Source organism: Callorhinus ursinus, unplaced genomic scaffold (assembly GCF_003265705.2).
Source record: "Callorhinus ursinus isolate GAN/ISIS: 27379988/994484 unplaced genomic scaffold, GSC_fseal_2.0 scaffold8, whole genome shotgun sequence".
Taxonomy (NCBI): domain Eukaryota; kingdom Metazoa; phylum Chordata; class Mammalia; order Carnivora; family Otariidae; genus Callorhinus; species Callorhinus ursinus.
In genome coordinates this window covers 2,759,878-2,780,816 of record NW_027397070.1, presented here as the reverse complement: position 1 = coordinate 2,780,816, position 20,939 = coordinate 2,759,878, and the positions used below count along the sequence as shown (strand labels likewise).

The 20,939-nt window shown below is 47.9% G+C and overlaps 2 protein-coding genes and 1 long non-coding RNA gene across 3 annotated transcripts in view; 2 read left to right on the top strand and 1 right to left on the bottom strand.

The window, feature by feature from the left end:
* LOC141373233 (uncharacterized) overlaps positions 1-20,939 on the bottom strand; it is a 121,068-nt gene that overhangs the window by 73,712 nt on the left and 26,417 nt on the right. The gene's annotated exons all lie outside the window — the stretch shown is intronic.
* LOC112822517 (granzyme H-like) lies at positions 730-4,026 on the top strand. Its single transcript, XM_025870226.2, has 5 exons — positions 730-961; positions 2,045-2,192; positions 2,712-2,847; positions 3,054-3,311; positions 3,755-4,026. Exons 1-5 carry the CDS (start codon positions 907-909, stop codon positions 3,896-3,898), a joined length of 741 nt encoding a protein of 246 aa, XP_025726011.1. The 5' UTR covers positions 730-906; the 3' UTR covers positions 3,899-4,026.
* Positions 9,862-12,327, top strand: LOC112822518 (cathepsin G-like). The gene is made up of 6 exons (XM_025870227.2): positions 9,862-9,930; positions 10,615-10,762; positions 11,244-11,379; positions 11,537-11,602; positions 11,740-11,791; positions 12,195-12,327. The coding sequence occupies exons 1-6, from the start codon at positions 9,876-9,878 to the stop codon at positions 12,221-12,223; spliced, it is 486 nt and encodes a 161-aa protein (XP_025726012.1). The 5' UTR covers positions 9,862-9,875; the 3' UTR covers positions 12,224-12,327.

The following is a 20,939-nucleotide window of genomic DNA, read 5'->3' as shown; positions in this document are numbered from 1 at the left end:
GGTCACAGCCTTGCGATGGTCCCAGAGCCCAGCACAGCCTCTGGTGTCCTGATGCCCATCTTCCCGCAGCCCCAAATGACATTGAGGGTGCTCTTCCATCTTGGTCTGATCCAGCTTCTTCCTGCCTCACGCTATTTCTGTGTGTGTGTGTATGTGTGAGTGTGTGCGTGCACACGTGTGTGTGTGTGTGTGTGTGTCTCCAAAGGAAACTCATTACAATAAAAATTTGTGTTTCAAAGGTATCCTATGGTTTCAAAGTTGTCCTATAGCTTATAGTTATTGAGTAAATTTTTTCTTCCATTTTCAACAATCTCTAAGTCTCTTATATAAGAATGTATTCAGAAAAAGTAATCTCATCTTTAAAACATCCACCTTAGAGAAGGCAGGCTGAACAGAAAAAGTGGTTTGCCGAACATCTGCCACTGATGAGTGTGCTTCAACTGTGGGAAAATGTACACTCACCACAGATTCTTTGGCTGCTCCAGATGACCACTGGCACCTCAAGGGCAGGAGCTGTGTGTCTCACATCCCTGAACCCAGCTAGCTCAATAATTATTCATGATTTCCTCAGAATGGGAAAAGAGCCGAGAAATGGAGACATTCTTGAGTCCATCACTGAGGGGCTTCTGAGGCAGCAGCCCTCCTGCTGGCGGGAGCCACAGCCTTCACTTTCTTGTTCTTTCTTCTTGCTTTCCCTTTATGACTCAGCAGTGGGAGTGCAAGTATGATAGCTGAAACCAGAGAACTTCAACAAACCACCTTAAATGATGACACCCAGCCATAGAGGGGCAGAGGTTGAAGAGGCCTGGAAGATCAGTGAGCCACCCCTCTATCACTTCAGCACCCTCAGGGCTCTGTATCTGGAAGGACAACCAACAGCTCCGACCTGAGCAGACTTCAGGGAAGATGCAGCCACTCCTGCTTTTGTTGGCCCTTCTTCTGCCCCTTGGTGCTGGGACAGGTGAGTGACCATCCCCACTCCAGAGACCTGAGCCCATCCCCCAAAGCCCCCTGTACTCTTGACCCTTCTGCCCAGCACAGTCAAGGATCATCCTCAATTGGAGCCCAGGAACTTTCTGAACCCCAGCTCCTACCCCAAACCCAGACTAACAGGTCTGATGCTAGACAGACGCTCAACAAAGATGGCCGGCAGGAAGGGTGCTAACTAAGAGGGTTAGTACGGGTTAGCCTCCCTCTTATCACTTGGAAAGTGAGTTGTTTGGAGAAAGGCATTTGGCAGAAGATATGAAGCTACAAAAAACAGGTAATTAAAAGCCCTCACTCCAACCCAGGAAAGGTAAGCTCAGGCAAACCGGCTGTAGTAGTGGGAGGTGTCACTGGCCCCAGCTTAAAGAGCCGGTTAAATTTCTCAGCAGTTGATCTCAGCAGCAGCTAGATGACTGCACCCAAAGCTCTGCCCCAGGCCTGGGCAACCCGTTGTCAGCACCACCTCCGCTTGCCTGCCCCAGGCCCTCAGCTGCTCCACTGTCTTTGGCAGTGCCCTCCCCGATTCCTGTGGCCTTGCATCCCGCCAGCACTCTCTCCACCCAACCTCAGCCAAAAGCACATCGAAGGCCATTCCTTTGTGCAACCTAAAAATGTCTACTGAGACCATGTGCTATCCCCTAGGACATGAGGATTTTAGAAAATCCAACTCAATAAACTCATAGATAGTTGATTAGAAAATGGCACCCATCAGGATGCTGGCAGGGGCTCAGAGGGGCCTGGGAGATTCACTGAGAATCAAGGCATCAGGGGAGTCCTGTCCATGATCTTCTGGGACTCCACCGTCTTAAAGATAGATCTTATCTCCTCCATAAGTGTGCCTGAAGTGGGATGTGCAGAACAAGAACTGCCCCTTTCTCAGGGGGGTTCTGAGGCTCAAGGTTCAAGAAAGGTCATCCTGCTACAAGAACTTGGGAGGACTGCCCACCCTGGGGTCCGCAGGGCGCTGTAGACCCTGCCCTCGATCACCACCTTCCTAAGCCTTCCCTCCTGACCACAGCCGCCCCCAGACACCCCATCTTCCAGTCTTTTCTTTCAGAGGAGATCATCGGGGGCCATGAGGCCAAGCCCCACTCCCGGCCCTACATGGCATTTGTTCAGTTTCTGGATAAGGACAAGAAGAAGAGGTGTGGCGGTGTCCTGGTGCACAAGTACTTTGTTCTGACGGCTGCTCACTGCCGGGGAAGGTGAGGGGCAGCATCCAGCCTACACATCTGAAACCCCTACAGGGACCCCTGTCCTCTCCCCAGGGGCTGAAGCCCAGGGAAGCACCCGGGGCTCCTGATAACTCAAGCCTATGAGAGCTCATCCAAGAGGCCAGCCGAGAGCATGGCTGGGGCAATGAAAGGCTGAGAAGCAGGACAGGTAAGCTTTTGGGGTCAGAGGGTCTGATGTGACAATAAGTGGCACAGTTGAGAAGAGAGGGACCACACCAGGCAAATAAAGCAGCCGTGGAGGATGGAAGCATGCGTTAGAGCCAAAATGCAAACTCGAGTAATTTCATGATATTGCCTGAAGGCAAAAGAAAGCTTGCAGAAGCCCTACCTTCAGTGTCATTGAAAAGAAGAGGATCTAGGACCCATCTGTCACCTTGATTTCCCCCTCGGCTCCAGTCCTGCCTTGCCCTGGCTGTCATGTGCCCTTCACAGCCGCTGGCTGTATCCTGTGACTTCACACCCCCACACCCCACTCTGTTCTCTGTGCAGCTCCATCGGGGTCACCCTGGGGGCCCACAACATCAAGAAACAGGAGAGGACCCAGCAGGACATTCCGGTGAGAAAAGCCATCCCCCACCCAGACTATAATCCGAAGAACTACTCCAACGACATCATGTTACTGAAGGTAAGGAAACCTCCCTGCTGCCCTTGCTCTCCTGGGTCCACACTGTTTCCTCTTCCCCCTGGGACCTGTCCCCTCCCCTCCTTCCCACCCTGGCCGCCCGACCAGTCCCCGTGGCTCAGGGCAGAGAGAAGACGGTGCAGCCTCATCGGGGTGTCCAGGCCCAGGGGCCCCTGGCTGAGCTGGACTCTCTTGCCTCTTCCCATCAGCTGGAGAGAGAGGCCAAGCGGACTGCAGCGGTGAGGCCCCTCCGCCTGCCCACCGGCAAGACCCGGGTGCGGCCAGGACAGGTGTGCAGTGTGGCCGGCTGGGGGCGGGTCTCAATGAGCTCCCTAGCAACCACTCTGCAGGAGGTGTCGCTGGAAGTACAGAAGGATTGGGAGTGTGAATCCCTCTTCCATGGCTATTACAGCGGGGCCACCCAGATTTGTGTAGGAGACCCGAAGAAGATGAAGACCGGCTTCAAGGTCAGGCTTCCAGCATCTACCTAGACAGGCCCCAGGAGAGAGGAACTTGGGGCGGTCCAGGGTGTGGGCGTGGCCATATCTTCGTGTCTCAGCCTGAGAGCTTGGGCAGCTGGGTCCACAAATCCAGTCTTCAATTTTCCCCCAAGTGGGTCAGGATGGAGGGGAGGAAGGATCTGTCATCCCAAAAAGCATCCCTCCCACCCACCCCCCCTCCACCTCCACCCCCGAGGTTCCCTGAGGATTGGAGAGAAAGGTTTCATCTGGGTAGAGCTGGAGAGAACAGTCAGTGCCAGGCTGGAGCCCAGGGACTGAGAGAGGGGACAAGGCCTGCCCTGGGCCCAATCTCCCATGCAGCCCCCTAACACAGACCACCCATCCCCAGCGCAGCAGGGAAGGCAGGACCACTGGGAGGCCAGCTCAGTCCTTCCTCTCTCTGCCCACAGGGGGACTCCGGGGACCCCCTCGTGTGTAACAACGTGGTCCAGGGGATTTTCTCCTATGGAAAAGGAGACGGGAACCCTCCAGGGGTCTTCATGAAGGTCTCCCACTCCCTGCCCTGGATAAAGAGAACAATGAAGCGCCTCTAACAACAGGCATGAGACTGACCTCCCTCTGTGCTTGGCCATCTTTCCTGGGGCAGAGGCAAAAATCCCTTGGGCCTGGGGGGTGGAGGGTAGGGATGGCAGGGCCATAATAAATGGATCTCTAGAGGCAACTTGACTGAGGTCTTATTTATTCACCGAACCACTTCCGGTATGAAGCAACACTGCCCCAGGCAGTCTTCTGCTGCCAACTCCAGGCTTTGCTGCCTCCTTTCTCCCCCAGCCCTCCACCCTCCCTAACCCCTATGCTGCCTAGCTTCTCATCAATGTCTCAATTACACCTCCTTGGTGCTTAGCCCTAAACTCTATTATAGAAGCCCTTGGTTCAGCCTAAACTCTATTATAGAAGGACAATCCTCTCCCCAAAAAGTATCCCCTCTGGGCCTTAGAAATTTCTTCTCTAAGCCAACCACCATCACCAACCCAACAATTTGGTCAGTAGAAAGGGGGTAACTCCAGGGACCCAAGAGGCCAGGGGGCCATGTCACAGGGACTCAGTTTCCTGTTTCCAGGGGCTCTCTCTCTGCAAGGGGGCACAGCCTGGCCTGGCCTCAGGACCCCACCTCCCCCTGCTGTCAACCTGGGTTACGGCAGCTTTGTGAGCCAGAGGGCTCCGGGCTGCAGACCATCCTGGATCAAATGTTAATCTCTCTCCCCAGGTACATGACTGGCTCTGTCCCTGCCATTGGGAAACTTAATGAGAAATGTCTCCTAAATGCCCCTTCCACCTCCTTCCACCAAGCAGTTCAGGTTTGGCACAAATGGATCTGTATTTAGAATCCATGAGAAAGCCTGTCTTGAAAATAATTAAAATCCCTGAATTATATCTGTATCGCACATTATAGTTTCACATGCATGACTTTGGTTCCAAAAGGGCAATGTGAAACTGGAAGAAAGTTGGAGACCCACACGTTCTGAGATGTCCAGATCTATGCACGGTAGAGGCCACGTCCTGAGGTGAGGAAGAGAGGGCGGTAGGAGGGAGCGGCAGCCTCATTTTTATTTCACAGGTAGAAGACATGAACTGCAGTCCACAAACCCATGAAATGCCACATGTCAGGTGCAAGATAGTTCACTGTGACCAGATAACCTTATTTGAGGGTACTGTATCCTTTTTTAAAAAATATTTATTTATTTTAGAGAGAAAGCGCATGCACCTGTGTGAGCAGAGCGGGCAGGCGGGGATACAGAGAGGGAGGGAGAGAATCTCAAGCAGGCTCCCCGCTGAGCTCGGAGCCTGACCCTGAGATCATGACCGGAGCCGAAATCAAGAGTTTGGATGCTTGGGGCGCCTGGGTGGCTCAGTTGGTTAAGCGACTGCCTTCGGCTCAGGTCATGGTCCTGGAGTCCCGGGATCGAGTCCCGCATCGGGTTCCCCACTCGGCAGGGAGTCTGCTTCTCCCTCTGACCCTCTCTCCTCTCATGCTCTCTCTCTCATTCTCTCCCTCTTAAATAAATGAATAAAATCTTTAAAAAAAAAAAAAAAGAGTTCGGATGCTTAACTGACTGAGCCCCCCAGGCGTCCCAGGGTCCTACGTCCTTCAAACAACACCACTAGTGAGTTGGACATGACAGAACCCAGTAAATTCACAATAGCTGGACAACTGGATAAACACTGAATCAAGTGGGACCACCATCAAAAAGAGGAAGAATTTCACTGAAAAGGATAACAAATAAATCACATGGATGTGAAAAAGCAAAATCCAGCACATTGAAAAATAAGGTGAAAAGCACATAAAAGCCAATTTTTCGCATACGACTGTGCCTCCATCCATCTGCCAAGTCTTCCCTGGTGCTCACAGCACTAACAATAGCACAGGTGAGAAAAATTTACAAAAATGATAATACCGAGATTCTGTATGGACATGGAGAGATGGCATTTTCACACCTTATATACAAAGGTCCTAAAAAATCGCAAGAGAAGAACAAAGGAGTCCTTGACCTACCCATCAACCACACTGAGAAAACTGGCACGGTCATTCCTTATAGATTTGTTACATAAGTCAAATCTTAGAAACAACACCAGTGTCCAGGACTAATGTGGGGATTCTTTTTTTAAAAATTATGTACTACTAAACACTATGGAAACTTTTAAGTTATGAAACAATTAAATTTTGCCCCATGGAGGGATGCTCCCAGGTATACCTAAGTCAGAAGTCTGTGAGAGCAGAATATGCTAGTCTCAAAAAAAAAAAAAAATCAAATTTTTACTTACACATGTATTTTCCTTTTAGGCTTTTCTTGTTCTTCCTATATATCCACTTTCCTAATTTTTCTGCAACTTTATGTATTATTTAAATAACTTAAAAGCCTGTTTATTAAATATGAATGAGATTTTAAAACAATATTCATTAACAGATATTTAATTAATTCATTAACAGATATTCACTAACAGAGGGAGATTTTTTTTTTAAGATTTACTTATTTATTTGAGAGAGAGAGAGAGAGAGAGAGCAGGAGCAGGGAGGAGGGGGTAAAGGGAGAGGGAGAAGCAGGCTCCCTGCTGAGCCGGGAGCCCGTTGTGGGATTCAATCCCAGGACCCTGGGATCATGACCTGAACCGAAGGCAGCTGCTTAACTGACTGAGCCACCCAGGCGCCCCAGAGGGAGATGCTTATGTTGGATAATTTAAACTATAGGATTCGGGGCGCCTGGGTGGCTCAGTCTGCTAAGTGTCTGCCTTCGGCTCGGGTGATGACCCCAGGACTCCTGGGATTGAGTCCCACATCCGGGTCCCTGCTCAACGGGGCATCTGCTTCTCCCTTTGACCCTCCCCCCTCTCGTACTCTCTCTCTCTCTCTCTCTCAAACATCAGAAAAAAGGTAGGCTTAAATAAGTTGGTACATGTGTTAGTTAAGATAACCCTAACTATTCTACCACAGAAACTTCAGCAGTTCAGTGACTAACCCAACAGAAACCTGTTTCTTGCTCACAAACAGTCCAAAATGAATGTTCCTGCCCCTTTTACTCTCAAGTGTCCCAGCTGGGACAATAAATTGCATGTGTGCCCATGATTAAGGAGCCCAGACTCAGGCTCCTAAAGATGGCTTCCAAACTCCCTGTGTTCATCCGGGTCAAACCCAGGTAGCGGAAGAACCTGGATGGTCAGGCACAGGAGCAGGTGATAGGCCGGGTCTGGAAGGTACCCACAGCATCTCCACTCATCCCATTTGCTACTAGCGTCACACTGTCACACCTAACGTCAAGTAAGGCTACCCAACAGCGTGCACCCAGGTCCTCTGGAAGAAAAGGAAATTGTTTGGCTAGACCGCTAGCTCACCTCTACCACAACTCCTTATAGTGTTTGCTGTTTATACGGATTGCAGGCCCTAAATTTTGTTCTACCTGTAAAACTAATACATAGCCATTATAGAAAAAATTGGCTAATACAAAAGGGAAAATAAGAGTCATAAAATGATCGTTCTGGCCGTGTTCTTTTTTAACAGAATCAATATCAAGTTGTATACACCGTTCCACATTCTACTTTTTCCACGTAATATTAGATGATGCAGAGTGCTCCGTGCCACTAAGCAGTCTTTAAAACATGATGCTATTTAATGGCTGGATAGCATTTCACCCCATTGAATATAAGAAAATTAGCATTACTGATCTCCTATTGTTGAAGAGTCGGATGGTCTGAACATTGGGGGAAGAGAGTCTCAGGGAATATGTCCACCTAGAATTTCCTTTGTCACCAGTTCTTTCCTACCGGAACAGAGCACAGGCCAGTTCTTGCAAAGAAAGTCTCACTCCCAGCAGACACGTGTGTGTGGGAAGACAATAGCGCAGACACCTGCTTCTCCCCGCACTGGCGCTCCATAAAACAACCACAAGCTCATCAGCAGAAACTTCTCAAGGAGCTGCCACTCTGTCCTTCTAAATGTGATATTAAGGCGGCCCTGAGAATGTCCGGAATGCCTCAGTAGTACACTGGTCTCCTACAATGCCAAGAGCAACCGGATTGTTTTCTGACCAGAGCAGCATCACAAGGACAGAGAGGGAAGTGGTCCCGGCCTCAGCGGGCAACTGCCTGCCCAGAGGTTTTGCATTTGGGCAGTAAATGGGGCCTGGGAGGAGGTGGGAAACATCCTACTTTAATGTCCCAACCTCCCAGAGGAGAAAACTATTGTAACTGACGGAAATGTAATAAAACAGTCAAAAGTAAATGTAACCAGCTATGAATCTTGTGAAATGTATCACAGTCTTCCTTGTTCCAATATCACAATTTTTATTAAAATAGAAAATAAAAACCTATGTGCTCCTATTTGTTCTCCCACATTCCATTCTCTGTCCAAATGTTCTCTCTAATCCCCAACCCTGGCAAACAGAGTTTTTTTAAAAAAAATTTTATTGCAAAATATACACACATGAAAAGTACCCAAAACTTAAACAACGATGGCCAAATTTCAGAAACCCCCATGTGTCTCTTCTCCCTCTCCCACTCCCCCTGCTTGTTGTCCCTCTCTCGCTATGTCTCTTATCTGCCAAATAAATAAATAAAATCTCTTTAAAAAAAATGTCTTCTCTGCCCTCCAACCCCAGAATTAACTTACCATTGTGACTTTTTTTTTTTTTTAAGATTTACTTATTTTTGAGAGAGAGCACACATGTGCGCACGGCAGGGAGGGGCAGAGAGAGGGAGAGAGAAACTTTAGCAGACCCCGAGCTGAGCCCCTCCACCCTCACCCCCCCATGCCCTCTCTCAAATAAAATCTTTAAAAAAAAAAAAAAAGCTAGACTAATGGTTTTAAAGCAAAGTGTTGAAAAAGTTAAGTAACAATAAAGTAAAATTACCCCTAATGCTAAGGCACTAATAAAGCCGTTATAATGTTTTCTCTTTTTTCTATATATTACTTTTCAGACGCATAAAGAAATTTCATGAGGTTGCAACCATTAAGCATGTATCAGAGAAGGGATTAAGTTCTTTGCAGCTATGAAAATCCTGTATATTTAAATACAAGGAGAGGATGCTTCATTTCCATAATATTTTCAAGTGGGGCTCTCACAGCCGGAAAAGTTTAAGAATTGTGTTAATTTTTAATTCTGACATTTTTGCAAAATTTATACCATATTACCATGTTTTTCTGTGCATCCACAGAATCTTCTAAGTATTTTTAAGGGTGTCTGTGTTACTCTGCAATGATCTGCGACGCCTTGCTCTCGATGTGGAGCGCACGTTCTTTATGTATTATAGGTGATTCTTTATGGATTGCAGACCGCACAACAAGCATGCATTTCCTTCTCAGAAGCCTCTGGGGCAGAGAATAGGATTAGGTGAATTGGACTCATATCATGGATGAAAAGGATCTTAGTTGTTTTTCTTTCAGCCAGGGTCTTTTCTGTGTGCAAGGAACCTTCTGGGACACAAAAGCCCTCACCTTGAGTAGAAGCAGGAAAATAGAAATCTTCAACTGTGTCCTAATTTTCACTGAGCGTTTGTTGGGGCTCGAGTGTCCTGAGAAAGTAATTATCAGTGGCAGAGCTTTGTTCTTCCCTTTTCCTTCCCTGGCTGTGCCCTGCACCCACTCAGGAGAGCTCCTCAATCTGCCTTGACAACTTCTAGAAAGAAGTGGGAGCAGCAAAGATACCAGCAAAGGGTCCAGACCCAAAGGGTAAAGACAGGCCACCTTCCTCCTCCCTCTTTTGCCTCCTCTGACTTATTCCTGGTGTCCTCACCGCATCCCACCACCACCCCACACCCGTCTTTCATTCACCCATGTCCACACCTTACTACAGTATAAATTAAATTAGCAATTTGGAAATGGGCAGTTGCAGATCACTGGCAGTTGGTGGGCAAGCCTCCTGGGCAGCCTTGGGTGACGAAACCTATCACACCAGCAGGAGAATGGAACTGTTCTCGAGCCCCCCTCCCGCCCCCCAGACTTCCTTCCTCTCTCAGGGGATACAAGTCTGGCAGGAGAGAGCACCTGCAGCACCTGACTGGGGCAACCCTCCCAAGAAGATGCCACTCCTCCTGCTCCTGATGGCCTTTCTCCTACCCCCTGGGGCTGGGGCAGGTGAGTGACTGTCCCCAACCTCAGGCCCGACCCCTCTCCTAGACCCTGGAGCCAGACTGCGTAGACACCTCCTAACTCTGTATCGTTGGGCAAGATATTTGAATTCTCAGCTCCTCAGATTCCTCACTTATAAATTGGGAGTAATACCAATGCATACCTCCTAGTGTTCTATGAGACCTAAGTTAGTGTACATAAAACTAACTCTTGGAATTGCCCCAGCACATAGTACATGTGAGATAAATGCACTCTCTAAATTCATCCTGCTGCCCGCGGGTCCAAGCCCAGGCAATAAGAATGCACAAGAACTACCATCAGCTCTTGTCTAGATTCTGAAAAACCAGTCCCATGCTGGTCATGAGCGGGCCCTGAGCAGGCCTCAGAGGGACCTGGGAGTCTCCCTGAGGAAAAAAGTTCCAGGGAACTTCCAGAGAGGCTGGGGCTGCTCTCTGGGGAGCTGGGAGGGAGCTGAGGTCTGGGATGGGGAGCCAGCAGTGTTTCTTGCAGAACCCGGGAGCCCTCTCCCAAAGTGGGTGCCCTGCAGACCCATTTCTCACCACCAGCTCCTCCTTCCCCTGCATCATCTCTCCCCGCTCCCCAACTGCCAGCCTTTCTGGAGCCACCACCCTGGGGCCCACAGTGCTGGTTCAGCCAGCGCAGAGATAAGTGTCGAATGTTTCCTTCCAGGGGAGATCATCGGAGGCCAAGAGGCCAGGCCTCATTCCCACCCCTATATGGCATTTCTCCGAATCCAGTCTCAACAGGGGCTCAGGGCTTGCGGGGGTTTCCTGGTGAGAAATGACTTCGTGCTGACGGCAGCCCACTGCTGGGGAAGGTGAGCAGCTGGGGGGCGCCCGGAGGGCCAGGACCGCAGGCCCACGGGACCCGCAGGCCCAGGCGAACGCAGGCCCAGCCAAGTGAAAGCAGGGCTCCAGCCACGATGGAGTGAAAAAGACACCAGTGGGACTTTGGGGGCAGAGAACAGGCCAGGGCGACCGAGGAGAAAAGGAGGACATGATCAAAAAAACCAGGAGATGAAGACACATGCTGGGGCTCAAAATAGGAATTTAAGCTATTTCTCAACTAATTCCAGGGGAAGCAAAACTTAAAGTCACTGCGCCCGCACCACCCCCAGCTCAGGGCTGAGGAGAAGCACAGAGGGCTGGGCCCCTGACCACCCCCCCCCCCCCCCCCCACCCCCGCCTCAGTTCCCTCAGCGGCAATCTTGCCGCCCTGGGCTGTCCACCTGCCGTGCAGAGCCAGCGGCCAGAGCTCCTGAGGCTCTCACCTACCTCTAGGCCCCCTCTCCTTTGCAGTAATATCACGGTCACCCTGGGGGCCCACAACATCCGCAGGCAGGAACAGACGCAGCAGCGCACAAGGGCGTGCAGAGCCACCCGCCACCCTGACTATAATCCCCAGACCAACAGGAATGACATCATGTTATTAAAGGTGCGGCCTGCCCACCCCGCCCGTCCATGCCCAGTGCTGGGGGACTTCGCCTTGCGGGGACTCTGGGGGAGTAGGCAGGGGCAGAGCCCCGGGGTGGGGATGGAGCGTCCGATGAGCTGCGCAGGCGGCCCCTGAGCGCCTGCACCCCTCCTGGCAGCTGGCAAAACCAATGAGACGGACGTCGGCGGTGAGGCCAGTGGCTCTGCCTCGCAGGCGGGCCAGGGTGAGACCCGGGGACAGGTGCACTGTGGCGGGCTGGGGCCAGCTGGGCCTGAACAGGAGAACAAACAGACTCCACGAGGTGCAGCTAACCGTGCAGAGTGATTCGAGGTGCTCCAGTCGCTTCAATTTCTACAACAGCCAAACGCAAATCTGTGTGGGCAACCCAAGGAAGAGGAAGTCCGCCTTCTTGGTAAGGCCATGGGCGTCTGTCTGCCAACACTGCCCGACACGGGAGCCTGGGCAGGCTGGGCAGTAGGAAGGAGCTATATCCCCCACGCCTCTGCGCCCCCTTGTCTGGTGGGGTCAGAGCAGAGTGGGGTGGGGGCTTTTCCCATCCATCGGGTCCCGGGGGAACACAACATATACACGTGCAGGATTTTCCTGCCACAGGGGAAGGTATGTTGACATGGGTTGAGTGAGAGACAGTACCTGTAGCCAGGCCTGAAGCCCAGCCAGGGAAAGATCCGGAAGGTTGACTTCCATATCTCCGCCGCCCGCCCATCTATCTCACCCACACACCCCTGCTTTCTCTGAGAGCCAGGGGGAGCAGTGGGGAAGCCTGGCTTAGGGTCTCTTTCTCTCCGTGCCCTCAGGGGGACTCCGGGGGCCCCCTGGTGTGTAATGGCGTGGCCCAGGGCATTGTCTCCTATGGAGATAGGAGGGGCATTCCTCCAACAGTCTTCACCAGGATTAGGAGCTTCATGCCCTGGGTAAATAGAACAATGAGACGCTTCAAACAGCCTTGCAAGACCTAGCCCCTACCCACCCCCCGCCTTCCCCCCCTCCCCCCCCCCCCCCCCCCCGTCCCCCCCCCCCCCAGCTGTGACTGACTCTGCCCTGGGGCGGCTCCAGGGAAGGTGCCAGAGCCTTAATAAATGTCCGTGTCTAGAGTGGAAATAACTGATTTCTCATGTGTTCCTTAACCATCCTTCCGTACACAACAAACGCATGCCAGAACAGAGTCTGAGCCCCTCCAGGAAAATGGGGTTCTTCCCCAGGAACAATTAACCCCTCCCACACCATCGCGGGGATCGGGAGGAGCTTCTTCCCTTCGCCAAGCCAGCCAGTCCCCCGTTTCTCCTCCCCCCACCGCCTTGGAGAAGGACGGAAAGTCTTTTCCCTCCCCTAGGCAAAGCTCTGTACTGAAACCATATGCCCGTGCTATGTGTAGCACAGGCAGACCAAAGGGACAGAATTGAAGTTCCATACAAGGCTCAATTTAATATTTGATAAAGGTGGCAAATCGCTGGGAAACAGTGAACTTTTAATAGATGGTATTAGAACAACTAGATAGTTATTTGGGGGGGGGAAGATAAAATTGGACCTATTCCTCACACTAAAAGCCAAAATAAAACTCAAATAGATATGATACCCACATGCAAAAAAAAAATTGGGCGCCTTGGTGGCTCAGTCGGTGGTTAAACGTCTGCCTTCAGCTCGGGTCACGATCTCGGAGTGCTGGGATAGCCCTGGGTTCCTGCTCAGTGAGGAATCTGCTGCTTCCTCTCTCTCTGCCCCTCCCCCTGTTCCATCTCTCTCTCTCTCTCTCTCTCACTCTTTCTCAAATGAATAAATAAAAATTTTTTAAAATAAATAAATGCAAAAAAAAATGAAACCATACATGTACTAGAAGGAAGAAAAAAGTAAAGATATGCATTTTTAAAAATAGCTACCAAACACTCGTTCACAGCATCGCTATTCACAATGGCCAAGAGACGCAAGCAACCCAAGCGCCCATCCACAGCTAGTGCCCTTCTCTTAAACCCTTAAGCCACACCAACCCCCACTGGACTACAGACCACTGCTTCATTCTCTTATTTTGATAATCTAAGGTTATACAAAACTCCCTACAAAATGTTAACTAAAATAATGACTTGTACCCAAAAAATTAGCCCATGACTGTCTATATCAATATTATATTCAAATAAAAGATTACTAAAGTCACAAAATTTAAACCATACTTTAAATACCTTCTTAAGATAACTGTACAGAATCAGCAGGGAGGTTTTTTTACATCCATCAAGATGCTAATTACTCCTTGCAGTGTGACATTTACCATCTGAACTTTTGCAGTTTCCATAATCTTAAATGGAATAATCACTGAACACATATTTTATCAAGTCTAACTGGCTATATACAAAAATACTTTGGTAAATTTAATCATTGTATGGCTATTTTTTTATCAGCAAGTCATTTGCCTATAATATTCAGTGTAAGCCATGTATCAACAAAATTTTAATCAACATTACATCTTTGACAATACTCAGGCACTCTCTACACTTGCTACCATCTACCCATAGGGATTATCTATTATTTGCCTGCTCTGGGGGATAACAGTCTCATTATTAATTGTTTGCATTGGCAAATAGAAAGAATACTTGGTGGTGGGGAAGGGGGAAAGGGGGAGGGGAGAGCGATGGAAGAGTCCATTCAGCCCTCCTTCTCTGTGACATTTACTTGCAGCCCAGAGCACCACTCTGGACTCAGTGCCAAGGAAACATCAGGGCAGACCCATCTCGCCTCCATGTCTTTCTCTGCCAGTCAGCACTTCCAAGGCAGCTCTTTGCCTCCAGCTGCCCTGCTGGAAAGATATCTACAGACCTCACAGTGCTCACCTCCAGAAGACAATTCCCATCATGATCATCCCAAAAGCCAAGCCCTTCCTCCAGCCTCCCATAGGTCCGTACCTTTCCCCATTAAGTAAACCTCAGCAGCAGAACTTCGGTAAGAAAGTATTTTGCACACTGAAAACTAGTGCAAAAGGACTCGGTTCCTCCCACTTTCTTTCTCCAGGTGCAAACTCTGTATTACAGGCCCTCCTGACTTAACCAAAAAGTCAGAAAACCATGACAAGCTCATACACAGAAACCTCACCGGGAACTTCTCTCCCAAGCCAATAGCTCCAGCAGACTTGCTGCCTACAGAGACCCAGTGCCTCCACCCCCGGGGCAGATCATCAGAGTCAGGAGAAACTAAACACTGGCAATTCACTGACTATAACTAGACATTAACTATAGCAGAGTCGCAGAGGTGAAGGTTGGTGACCTTGATAACGATGTCTGAGTTTGTCTGGGGAAAGGAGGGTGCCCCAAGAATAAGTTGGACAGGTAGAGAAAGTTAGAGAATAAGGATATTGAGGGCTGGGGTTCTTCAAGAAGCGTCTTCTGTCACCTCTGCAGGGGACCACAAGACAGCCCTGACCTTGAGTCAACAGAGATGCTGAAGAAATGGGATCGGAATGCAAAGGACCTGGGACCTCCCAGCCTGGACAAAAAGTACAATTTGCCTCCAGACAGCTGCTCCAAAGAGCAGGGGTGCTGACAGGGAGAGGACACTGAAGATGTGGGCACTAGGGTCACCCCATCTCTGCCTGTCCAAACCACGCCATTTGCACTTGCACTTCTGCCCTCCCAGCACAGTGTGTTCTGCATCCTTCCCTGTCAACATGATCTTAGGAGAAACATTATGTTGCCCCTCCAAACAGTTACAGAAGGTCAAAATTCACCCCAATGTACTTCTCCCAGTACCAGGGACACTAATTTTTAGAGTGCTAACTGGGTACTTAGCCAAAATAGACAACAAAAAGTAAAACATGATAATATAACATGTAACAAATAATTACACACATCTAAGTTATTTCTCTAAGACTGAGTGTTGACCTAGGTGTTTTGAAATTTTATTTTATTTTTAATTATTTAATTTTCTCTTATCATATGCTATTTTTAAACTATTCCACAATAGGATTATTTACTGTGGCCATTAGTAAGTAACTGTAAGACTAATTAAACAATTAACATGTATAGTATACTATCTTATGTTTCTGTCACTTAAACAGCAATTTCTTCATCTTTTCTTAGAGATTTACATTTTGTTGGATATCTTATTGTGCTGTTTTAATATGCAAAAAAAACTGTATATCATTATGTACATTAACATTCCAAAGAACAATATTAAATACATGAAGATTAAATAGACAGTGCCCATATAATTAAAATAGCAATGCCATGTTATCTCTGTCTTATGATAGAGTAAAATCTTGTCACATTTCTTGTTCCCTTTTATAATGATATTAGGTGATCTGCCCGCCTCTTGAGAACATCCTTCTCTCTTTTGGGTAGGAACAGAATGAATTACATTCAAACATCATATTCACTTTGATTTGCAGCTCTGCTAATATCAAGCCCACATTACACTGATTCCTGGTCTCATCAAGCTAAACATCCTCTTGACAAGCACGCTTGAACATGCAATACTGAGGATTTTACTTCTTAGCAACAACAGGCAACTTGACTTGCAGGAGTGAGTTTCCAGCTCTCCCAAAGAGCCCAAACATTGCATCTGCAGGGTTGTCTGGTAGACAACCTGTCAGTCAATCAGATTCCATCATGTCAAGTGGTGTTCAAATTATGGTGCTGCCTGAAAGGGAAGGAGAAGAAAGTGACCAGTCCCCACCCCATACCACTTAATCAAAGCTACTCATTGGTGTGTGTTTTTTTTAAGATTTTATTTTATTTATTTGAGACAGAGAGAGAACATCAGTGGGGCAGGGGAGGGACAGAAGGAGAGGAAGAGCAAAAAGCAGACTCCCCACCGAAAAGGGAGCCCAACTCAGGGTTCCATCCCAGGACCATGGGATCATGACCTGAGCTGAAGGCAGATGCTTAACCGACTGAGCCACCCAGGCACCTCTGCTCATTGGTTTTAAATATTCAGCATGGGTCCAAATTTTACTTAGGGAAAATATTCATGGCTTAAGAAAGTCACAGTCTCGAAGTACACTGATAGACACTGACCAGCTCCATTAAAAAGGAGGCCTGGAAAGGTAAGGGGCCAGCACAGCCCTGGGGTGAGTTCTCCATAGGCACGGGGCAGGACCCTGGTCTCCCAACTCCCAGACAGTTCTTCTAATGAAAAGATGTTGCTCCTCACATTTCTCCTCTCCCAGCCCCTTGGCCGCATGGCCATGCCCCCTGCCGCTCTCATATCTATCTGTATTTTGAGACCAAGTGACCCATCCCATCTCCTTTCTCCGAGATGAAATCTGCCTCCCTAGGGCTTCCAGCAATCCGTACAGTTCAGTCAAGTGATAACTGTTTGACTAACCTGAGCATCTTCTGGAATCCCTGTATTAGTCTGACTTACCAAGTTCCTGAATCCTGTATGAGAGTTAGGGGCAAAGAATGAAGATAAGAATTTACTTTGTATGTTCCACCTGCTGAGTCATCACTGACCCAACAGATACAAAAGGAGCATAAATATTATGTCCAGTTTGAGATAAGATTTCAGAAGTCTCCTCCTATCTGTATGAAATTATAAAAGAATGAGGAGAAGTTTTCTAAAGTGTCAGGTTGATTGCATTCCATCCAAAAGCAGACAGCCCTCAAGCCCCTGTGTGCCAAGAACAGCAGAGCAACTACACCTGGTTTCTCACCAGACACAGGGAGCCTGGGGGGGAGGGGGCAGACGCTTTGATTATGTCATGATCTTTCCTGGGGCACAAGATTACCTGGGATGGGTGGGAAAGAGTCACCAAGAAACTCAGAATGAGTGGCAAAGCTTTAGTTTCTCCCCTGTTGGTCTCTACCTTGTGCCACCAACTACTTTGATACTAAGGCCTCTTAAACCTTTGAGATGTCAGGAAGTTGAAAACAACATTAGCTTCATCGGAACAACCTGAGACCACACCATGAACTCGAGTGTGTTGGTCTGTCAAACCCCTCCTCTCAAACTCTCCTACTCTGTCATTACCTTATCTTCCCAGTACTCTTGTCAACACCCATCTCCACTTCATCCCCATCCTCTGGTCCTCAGCCCCAGCCCCAACACTTGGCAGTTTTGCCTGAAACTACCCAGAGGTTGATGGACAACTAGGCTCTTGCCTAGTGTGTTTTAGGAGAGACCAGTGCATGGTTCTCTTGCATTTAGACCCAAAAACAAACAAACAGAAACCACTCAAACTATCAAAAAATGAAGCTCTACAAAGAGTAGGTTTGGGTAAAGCATGCTATTTTAGGAAATACACACTTACCTACTCAGAAATCCAAGGCATATGTAGGTCATATTCATACTCTTGGAGGATCTGACTTAGGGGAAGGGAATACCATTTCTGGCTAATACCAAAGCCCCTTGCTCCATTCAGAGAGTCCAGGGTTTTCTCCTGGTGAATGTGGTCATGCTGTCAATAGGAAATGTGGTTCCTGCAACAACCTCACCACAAAGACCTTTGCGTGTGAGGGGAAGAGGGATATGGTGAAGGTTCATCTCTTGAGAATCAATAGAACCAGGAGGAAATTGGTGGTTACTAAGCCTGCCCCCTTTTACTTCACCTCTAGGACTGAAAAGCCTGGAAAAAGAAAACACACACCACTGCAGACTCATTCAGCCTTTCGAGAAGATGCTGCTGTTCCTGTTCTTGTTGGCCGATCCTGTTCTGGTAACCCTCCAAGAGGTAAGTGACCAGGCTGTTCAAAAGAAAACCACAGGCCCACAATGGCTTCACCTAGATCCAGTCCCCAAACCAGGGGCTTGATACCTAATCTAATTGCAGTTTCAACCTCCCCCCAGAAATGTAGTCTTAAACGGTCAGTCAGGAATTTTTCAGTCAACACCAATGAATCTGCCACATGGGCCCTCTCCATGCCCCTAAGGAAGGTGAGGTAATCTGTATAAGACCCCTTGCTTTTTCCCTAAGGAAAAGCCACTTGCCTGAAACAATCCTCTTCTTTTGCTTCATTGCCCTACCCTCCTTCTAGAGAAACCCTCCATTTTGTGCATCTCCTCAGAACAACCCTCTGTTTTCTAGATGGGATGCTGCCGGATTCATGAATCATTTAGTCAAGCCAATTAGATCTTTAAAATTTACTCAGCTGAATGTTTGTTATGTAACAATCCCTATCCTCAGAGGCCTGGCTTAGGCCAGCCGTGACACCTCCACAGTGTCCCAGTGAGGCTATCGCTATGATCCTTTATTGCCTCAGTCCACCCCCATCAATGTGCCAAACCCCGGATCTATCGCTGGATATACAGAGTACAAAGAGACCTGATGGGTCCTCTCCCCTCCATGGTTCACTCCCCATTACCCAAAAAGTGACTTATTATTAGGATGCCACAGGATCCCGGTGGCAGAGGAAAGCTAAAAATGGGGGCTGGAACCTCCCACTCTCCAAAGCTGAAAGTGGTTATCTATCCCAGGAGCTATTGTCAGAAAGCCCTTGAATTGGAAACAAGTAACCCAAAAATATCATAAGATCTTGGAAAAGGCAAAACTGGTTTTGACAATATGAAAGTGGTCAAAGAGGGATCATTTGAATATAGGGCCACAAAACCCCAGAGTCTCACAGCATTGATCTGGCAACATCCGATCCAACTTAACACAACTAGCCTAAAGTTAAGAGTCCCTGAGAAGATCTTCACAGAGCGGCTCTCAGCCCCGGCTACACATGGTAACTACCTGAGGAGCTTATAAAACTCCCAGTGTTGGGACTTCCAGCTGCCAGTTCTGCATGTCAGGAGCTTGGAAGTTGACAAACCTTCAAAACGACAAGTAAAAAGCTGAACAGACTAAAAAAATCAACTCGTCTTGTGACCATAAGAGATGGGGAGGGGGGACATAGGGCAAACCACTACCCCCATGATTAGGGAGACTGACAAGGCAAATACAGGAAGTGATGGCTCACTGGAGCAGAGACTCGGGAGCAGAAACCACTGTGGGAACCAGTGCTGGTGTAGATAAACTTGAGCAATTACAGCTCAACTTTATCTACACAAATTGCTGAAGGCTCAGTGTAGACAGCATGAGAGTTAAAAACTCCAGGAGGACCCATCATAGGGGGACCCCATACTTTTGTGAGATTTACCTCCTAGAGCTTAACCAGGTTTTCACAGTAAACACTGGAGAAAACTACCCTCATGCTTCTGGCAGAGAGAGAAGGAAAAGCATCCATTCTGAAATAAAACAGAACACACAGAACACTCTGTTCTTCTTAACAAGGCCTGCCCTCCATAGGGGCGCCTGGGTGGCTCAGCCATTTAAGCGTCTGCCTTCTGCTCAGGTCATGATCTCAGGGTCCTGCGGTTGAGCCCCACATCGGGCTCCCTGCTCAGCAGGGAGTCTGCTTCTCCCTTTCCCTCTGCCCATCCCCCTGCTTGTGCTCTCTCTCTCACTCTGTCTCTTTATTTCAAATAAATAAAATCTTAAAAAATAAATAAATAATAAAAGTAAGTGGATGGAGAAAAATATACTATAGTAATACTAATCAAAAGAAATACTAATCCTATATTAATTTCAGGAGACCAAACTGCAAAGCAAGGAAAATTATCAGGGATAAAGAAGAGTATTACATAATGATAAAGGGGCTAATTCTCCATGAAGATATAACAGTCCTTAAGATGCATGTGCCTATCCACAGGAGCATCACATTATATGAATCAAAAACTAATAGAATTGCAAAAAGAAACAGGTGAATCCACCATCATAGCTGGACACCTCAACACCTCTCAGAAATGGACAGATCCAGAGGCAGAAAATCAGTAAGGACATAGTTGAACTCAACAACACCATCAGTCAACTTGATACAAGGGAAATCCCTAGACTTACTCATCCAACAGCAGCAGAATGCATATTCTTCTCATGATCACACAGAACATTCACCAAGATAAACCACATTCTAGGCATAAAACAGACCGTAACAAATTTAAAAGAGTAGAAATCATACAATATCTTCTCTTGCACCACAATGAAATTTAGCTAGAAATCAGTAACACAAAGGTAAATGAAAAAAATCACAAAATATGTGGAGATTAAACTTCTAAATAATGCATGGGTCAAAGAAGAAATCTCAAGAAAATTTTTAAAATATTTCGAACTAGGGATGCCTGGGTGCCTCAGTTGTTAAGTGTCTGCCTTCGGCTCAGGTCGTGATCCCAGGGCCCTAGGATCGAGCCCCCTGTCGGGCTCCCTGCTCAGCGGGAGGCCTGCTTCTCTCTCTCCCACTCCCCCTGCTTGTGTTCCCTCTCTCGCTGTGTCTCTCTCTGTCAAATAAATAAACAAAATCTTTTTAAAAAAATATTTCGAACTAAATGAAAACACGACTTATCTAAAATTAGTGAGATGTAACAAAAGCAGTGCTTAAAGGGAAGTTTATAGCAGTTGGTGCCTATATTATTAGAAAAGAAGAAATCTCTAAAATCAATCATCTAAGTTTCCAACTTAGGAAACTAGGAAAAAAAGAAAAAACTTAATTAAAGTAAGCAGAAGAAAAGAAATAATAGAATTAGAGTAAGCACTAGTAAATTCTACCAAACATTTAAGGAAGAAATTATGTCAATTCTCTGCAATC

Coding starts and splice junctions, on each gene's coding strand:
- LOC112822517 (XM_025870226.2), top strand. CDS start 907: ATGCAGCCACTCCTGCTTTTGTTGGCCCTTCTTCTGCCCCTTGGTGCT. Junction 2,193..2,711: donor GCTGCTCACTGCCGGGGAAG/GTGAGGGGCAGC, acceptor TTCTCTGTGCAG/CTCCATCGGGGTCACCCTGG. Junction 3,312..3,754: donor AGATGAAGACCGGCTTCAAG/GTCAGGCTTCCA, acceptor CTCTGCCCACAG/GGGGACTCCGGGGACCCCCT.
- LOC112822518 (XM_025870227.2), top strand. CDS start 9,876: ATGCCACTCCTCCTGCTCCTGATGGCCTTTCTCCTACCCCCTGGGGCT. Junction 10,763..11,243: donor GCAGCCCACTGCTGGGGAAG/GTGAGCAGCTGG, acceptor TCTCCTTTGCAG/TAATATCACGGTCACCCTGG. Junction 11,380..11,536: donor ATGACATCATGTTATTAAAG/GTGCGGCCTGCC, acceptor CCCTCCTGGCAG/CTGGCAAAACCAATGAGACG.